Source organism: Meleagris gallopavo, unplaced genomic scaffold (genome assembly GCF_000146605.3).
Source record: "Meleagris gallopavo isolate NT-WF06-2002-E0010 breed Aviagen turkey brand Nicholas breeding stock unplaced genomic scaffold, Turkey_5.1 ChrUn_random_7180001955327, whole genome shotgun sequence".
Lineage (NCBI taxonomy): Eukaryota > Metazoa > Chordata > Aves > Galliformes > Phasianidae > Meleagris > Meleagris gallopavo.
This window is the reverse complement of record NW_011216138.1, coordinates 1-6,679: the sequence shown is the minus strand read 5'-3', so window position 1 is coordinate 6,679 and position 6,679 is coordinate 1. Positions and strand designations below refer to the sequence as shown.

At 61.7% G+C, this 6,679-nt stretch overlaps 1 protein-coding gene across 1 annotated transcript; it reads right to left on the bottom strand.

Annotated features, from left to right (window-relative positions):
- Window positions 1-5: 5 nt before the first annotated feature.
- CCNT1 (cyclin T1) lies at window positions 6-6,676 on the bottom strand (the record flags this gene model as incomplete). The annotated part of the gene is made up of 8 exons (XM_010728165.2): window positions 6-755; window positions 1,004-1,074; window positions 1,415-1,578; window positions 3,687-3,732; window positions 4,342-4,404; window positions 5,288-5,348; window positions 5,999-6,127; window positions 6,537-6,676. Coding segments are annotated over 8 exons (1,424 nt in total), but the record flags the coding sequence as incomplete, so codon positions are not given.
- Window positions 6,677-6,679: the final 3 nt, after the last annotated feature.

Here is a 6,679-nt window from a genome sequence, read left to right as displayed (position 1 = left end):
TTGGTGCCGCCGTCATCCGAGGCGCCCGGCCGCTCGCTGGGCACTTTGATGCGCATCTTGATCTCCTCCTGCTTGGGGGGCAGCGGCCTCTCCGCCCCCCCCGCGCCCCCCATCGGGATCCGCAGCTTCAGCGCCGAGCTTTTGTCGCCCTTCTCGGGGCCGGGAGGGCGCTCGGGGTTCTCGGCAATGGGGATTTTCAGGATGATGGGCGAGGGGTTGCCGTCCTGCTGGACCTCCCTCTCCCTCTGCTGCTGCACCAGGAGGTTCTTGGCTGCGTAGGCGTACTGGGAACGCACGTTGGCCTCCATGTTCTCCAACTGCCTCTTCTGTGCTGCCAGCTCCTCCGCGTGCTTCGCCCGGTATTCCTTCAGCGACACTTTGGCCGACGGCGCGTTCTTTCCGCCCTGCTTCGCGTACCCGGCGCCGTCCTGCTGCTGCTGAGAGGGATGCTCAGCACCCGCCGTGCCCTCGTTAGTCCTGTGGCTCTGCGCGGCGTCCAGCTTGGATGGAGGGTGCTGGGACATCCAGCGTTCCGCCGGGGCTGCGTCCGCCGCGCTCTGAGCGCCGGGAGAGTCGGCGGCTGCCGGCACCGAGGGCCCCGCGGCGGCCGTGGAGGACGTGGACATGCTCATCAGCCCCGCAATGTTCATATCCGAGCTGTTGTTCCTGGAGATCATGTTGAGGATGGTCTGCTCCGAAAGGCCCTCGTCTTCGCCGTGCTCGTCGGCTTTGGATTTCCTGGCCGCCTGCGAGGCCTGCAAGGGAAGCGCAGCACGGCTGTTTTCATCGGGGCTCTCAGGATGGAGGACTGACATCACTTCGCTCCTCCCAAGAGCTGAGGAATCGCTCTGCAGACCCGCGGCGCCCACGTCTGCCCCCTCTTCGCGCCCGTCCGGGGCTCTCGCCCCGCGCACAGACCCGCACTGGAGGAGCTCGGGCCCCCCACGACCCCCCCCCCCACGGCCAGAAACCCCCTCCTCCCACAGCGACATCAGCGCCTCACCCTCCAGTTCCGGATGCGCTTCAGCCTGTTGGGGGTTTTCTCGAGGATCTGCAGGAATTCATGGGTCAGTTCTGCAGAGGAGACACAAAGGAGGGAAGGGGGAGGTCAGAGGGATGAGCGGAGCAGCCCGGATCCGTCGGGACAACCCCCTGCTCTCTGATGGACGGAGCTACTGACGGGATGGAGCTACTCCAGGAGGGGCAATGCTGACAGCCGGCACCACTGACCGCATTTAAACTCATCTCTCCGTGCCTTTTGCCATCTCTGTTGTACCATAGCAGCTGCTGCACTGGAAACCACGGCAAAACCAGAAGCCCTTCAAGCCCACGAAGTGGCCGTGTCTGAATGGCAGGAACAGAGATGCCAAGAAAATACAAGAGCCTTTGGGGGGAACCTCGCTCCAAAACTTACCATCTAAGAGCTCCAGAGTTACAGTGCCATCAACGTATTCCCACCAGTGCTTCCCGTCCGTGGAGACTGGGATCTCCCAGTTGGACCATTTACAAGCCAGGTGGATACAGACGCAGGCCACAACGGGAGGGGTGTACTGCAGGCTGAAGGTGGTCAGGTGCAGGCTGACGTCACCAGCAGGGAGAGAGAAACAAAAAGCCATCAACTCCCAAGGCTGAAGCTCAGCGCACGCAATCGCCCACTGGAGAGACGCTGCGGAAGAGGCGGCCGTGGAGGGGGGTTCCCTGCTGCTCCTCCCCCAGCACAACCCTGCTGTGACGGCCGGCTCCGTCCCACGGCTCCTGCCTGCCTGCCTGCCTGCCTTCCCCCTCGAGCTGCACACAGCTCCGCTCTGGGCTCTGGGCTCCTCCAGGCACAGCCTGCAGGGAAGGCTGCGCCTCCGTCACCGCTCCGAACCTCCCGGCCGAGCGCGGAGCTCGCGGGATCCGTGCTCATCCCTCTTTCTCCCCCATCGGCACCGAGGGCAGCGGGGAGTTGGGTGCTTGATGCTTCTCTGCACATCTGGCTCCGCACCGACCGCCGCCTCGTGCAGAGCTGCGGGGAGCCGAGGCAGCGGCTGCAGGACGGGCCGGTTCCGCGTGAACGTCACTGCACCCCTCCCAGAGCCGCACCTCTGAGCCCTGCCTCAGCACTCGGCTCTGAAGGCAGCACCCCAGCCCTGCAGGAAGGCTCTGCTTCTCACAGTGCACCGATGGGGGGCGGGGGGGGACGGCTACGCTGGGGGGTGCGTGGGGATGGAGCACAGCCACGGGTCCACAGAGCTCCGACGCGGCCCTGCTCCCCCTCCAGAGCCACTGGGGGGACGTCAGGAGAGTCTGCAAGGCAGCCCGGCCACACATCGAGCACGTTCACCTGTAAATTAATTAGGAAATTCACGTGCCACCTAACAGCTGGCTGGGAAGGGAGGTCCAGGCAGCACCAAAGGGCTCGGGAACCATCAGAAGGAGCTCAGAGCCCCAGGTGAATTCGTGGGACGGAGGCATCCCAGCTCTGAACTCCGCTTCTTCACCTGCAGGAGCTGCACTGAGCTTCGTAACACGAGCAAACGGAGCACAGCACTGCAGGACGGCACTGCCTGCACTGCTCTGCTCTGCTCTCTGACAGGGGCAGCACGGGGTGGAGGGGCTGCAGGCAGCCGAAAGGCCTCCAGCGATCGATCTCACGGGCTTTGTGCTATCCGTACGCCACAAAGTCAAAGCCAGGAAGCTCAGAGTGAGAGGAAAGCCCTCGTGCAACGTGCCAGGGCAGTGCGGGAGCGCAGGGAGCCTCAGCTCTGCCCCATGCCATCAGAGCTGAGCACACCGCTGCCACGGCACACAGGGCTGCCTGCACACACTTCCTCCACGCGTCACCTCCATCCCTCGTTTCTTGCTTTTGCACTGACTGCTGAGGGGGGTAAAAAACACCACCTGAGGGGGGTAAAACCACCTGAGGGTTGCACCCAGCCACGTGTCACCAACAGCCCCTCATGCTAAGCCCAGGGAGGAAACCTGGAGAGCAGCTCCCAGAGCAGAGGGAGCGCTGCCACCTCCCTGCGGCCACACAACGCCAACCCGGGGGATTTAAGGCTGCCCCACGTTCCTCCTCCTCCTCCTGCTGCTGGCAGCCTTTCTTCCCTAAGCACAGCTGTGGGGCAGAGGGAGGCAGAGCCCAGCCCAGCACTGCTGTCACCTCCAGGGAGCTCCACGCCTTACCTGACGCTACCCGAGGCCGAAGGACCCACGGACTCCTTGCATTCCCCAAATCCATCTCTGGGTGCTGCCAGCACTGCTGGAGCTCTCATCCAGACCACCATTCCCTCCCCAAACCCTTCACGCCCCCATCCAGCACCTTTCCCTGCTCCCTTCTCACCCCACGTCAGCCTCCTGTGGGGCACAGCTGTCCTCACGACCCACACAGCACCCAGCCCACTGAGAACACGCTGACACCTAACACCTAAGCAAGCAAAACCATCGCAGATCGGCTTCAAAACTATCCCAGCTCTATTATTTCCTCCTCGGCTCCTCCTCCAGCTGTCTAACTTACCATCAAAAGCAAGCAGTGAGGCTCCTGAGCAGCCCACCCACCCGCTCCCCTGCCCCCCACTGGGCTCCTGCTTCGGTTCTGCGCCAGCAGGAGGAAGGGCACCCAAGTGAGCAGCCCGGGGGTCACCAGCAGAGGGGCAGCCCCTCACATCAGACCCTGTGATACGAATCGATGGTAAAATAATAACCTGTTGGTAGCCATGAAGTAGGACGTCTGCGCCAAGTCCTTGCTGGCTGCAAGAGAGAAGGAGAAAAGCTGGGGGTTACTCCAGGCTTCTGGCAAACACGTTTTAATTTAGGAGGGAGTTTTCTTGCCCCACACATTCAATAAGCCGGCCAGCACGGCCCAGCTCACTCTCCCCATGCTGCATAGAAAGCTTTGTGCGGCTCAGCAGCTGCTTCTGCTTGTGGAACTGAAATCCACGGGGCGTCCTGGCGGCCAGCAGGGCGACCACGAGCCAGCAGTTGTGCCCTGGTGGCCAAGGGGCCAACGGTTGCCTGGAGGCACCGCAGAGCGCGGCCAGCAGGGCAGGGAGGTGCTGCTCCCTTTTGCTCTGCGCTGGGCAGACTGGGAACAGCTGGCAGAGCCCACGGGGGTGGGGGGGGGCAGAGCTGTGGGGGGCTGAGAGCCTCTGGGGGCTGAGAGCCCCTGGGGGGGGAGAAGGGAGGGGGAGCGTGAGCAGTGCTGATTGATATCTGAAGGGGGGATGGGGCAGGGCTGCGTTTGGTGCTGCTCAGTGCCAGCACGGGGGCACCGGGACCCTCACCTACGGGGCTCAGGACAATTGGAGCCCCCCCAAGAGACCCCTGCAGCACAGCCCACGTGCAGCTGACGGCTCTCACCTCTCACGAGCTGAGTGCACTTCACCACGTGGGTGTGGGGGTGGTCGATGGTGATCTCAAAGCCTGGAAGAGGACAGAGATACGGCCGTCAGACAGCGGGCAGAGACCCCCCCGTGAGCTACGAACCTCGTGTTTCCTGCTCCTGGGGGGACAAGGCCTCCTCCCCTGCCCTCCTACAGCCCCCGCCCTCTGCTTGGAGCAGGCAGGAATAGAGCAGCCCGAAGGTCAGTGCTGCTGTGGGGCCTCCGAGCAGCTCAACGCCTTCAGCACTTGAAAGACCTCACTGGAAACAAAACAGCTATTAAGTATTTTAAAAATAGCAGGACAAAGCCTCTTACAGCAGCTGGGAGGAAGGAGAAGACAATGGCATCTGCCCAGAGGAATTTCTGTCACCCAAAAAGCTAAAGGGAAGCAGACTTTTCCCTTTGAAGCAGCCTGCAGCGCTAACGTCACCCTGACTCCATCCTCCCTTGGGTTTCCTATTGGCTTTGTGCATTGGGGTTTAAAGACCAAAAAACACCCAAGAAAAAAAACCCCGCTGGTCCATGTGCGCAACAGACCCAGTCCCTTCCAGGCAGAACATTCCAGAATATTCCGGATGTAGCACGAGGTTAAGGAAGGTGACTTCAGAACGGAGCAGAGCTCGGATTGCGGGGCTCTGGGGGTGATTATGGCCCAGTTTAAATGAAATCAGAAGTAACGAAGGCTGCACAGCCCCTTTCAGGGTTGCAGCATCACCGAGCTCCACGAGGACACTGGGGGAGCACCTTCACCCCCGAGCAGTTGGAGCTGATGCCGGTTACACCAGAGAGCACTGAGGTGAATGGGGTGAAAACAGAGCTGGGCTGCTGCTCTCCTGCCGTGCATCTGCCCTCCAGCTGTGGGGTTGTGGCTCTGCGGGGTTCTCCTGGCTCTGGGATTCGTGCGGCCCCATCTGAAGACTTACCCAGGGTCTGCAGTATTATGCTCTCTAGAATGACCAGGTCCTGGGCTTGCTGCAGGTAAGCCTGGGGTTGAGAGGACAGGCGAGTTACTCCCAGCGAGGCACTGCGCAGAAAGCCCGCACCTTTCTAACAGCCCTTCCTAACAGCCCTTCCTCAGGGAGGCAGAAATAACAAAGGGGCATCACCGTGGTGCTCTGCACCGGGGGAGGCGGCACAGAGAGAAAGCAGAGCGCCGGGCCGCCCTGCCAGCCCTCCTCCCTCACACCACCCACGAGAGGAGCGAGATTTGGCCTCCAGCTCCTGTTGGCTAAAGGTTCCCCTTCCCACAGGGTTTGGTGCTCGGCTCCAGGTCAGGCAGGCTGTTTTGGGAGGAAGGGAGCGGGCAGCGCTCGGAACCAAACCAGCATTAAACACGTGGGGACAGAGCAGAGCCAACCTGCGCAGCACCAACGCTCTGCCACACATCCCAGCAGCGTGGCACGGGGTAAAGAAAGCATCCAGCTTTTAACGCGCTGTCACGGAGGGCACCTGAGCCACGCTGGCACAGCGGAGCGGAACAGAAGAGTTTCTGCCATAAATCAGAACAGAAACTCCTGCAGCGTAAAGGTGGGTGAACTGGGAGCTGCCTCTGACCATCCCAGGACGCAGAGCATCGCTCTGAGGATCCCAACATCACCGTGGCTGTGATTCAGGATCCCACCCCCGCCGCTCACCTCGCTCCTGGTGTCGGGGGGCGGCTCCTGGGGGTGCAGGCAGGCGTGTGCCACCTTGATCACATAATCCAGCTTCCTGGGCTGCTCCTCCACTTTGGCTGCCAGGAACAGCGCCGCAGGAGCCACCGACTTCACAGGACGAAACAAAGAGGAAAAACCATTCGTGAGACGATAGAATGGGAAGGATTGGAAAGGAGCCCCCCGAAGCCCCCCCACAGCCCTGGGCTGCTCCCTTCAGCGTCACAGAGCCCCATCCGCACCCACCTACAGGGACGGACACCCACACTTCTGCAGCACCGAGGCCTCGCCGCCCCTCGGAGTGAATTATTGCCTCCTCGCACCTCACCTCCATCCCCCTCGTTTCACTCGAAAACCATTCTCCTCATCCCACCCAAACAGACACAAAAACTAACGGAACAAATTACGCCGTTTCTCACAGCTTAAGGCCTTTCGCTAAATAAAGCCTAAACCCCCCCGGGAGGGAAAAAAGGGCCCTCGGTGCCCGAATACAGACACGAAGACCCCCGCCCCCACTTACATTGCGGTGGAACTGAGTGAAGGACTGCACCATGTAGAAGCGGTGCATGTACACGATGGCGGTGTTGATGGTCAGCTGCGAGCTGATGGCGGCGTTAAGGAAACGCGCGGCTCCCCTCCGATCCGCGGCCGCTCCCGTCAGCC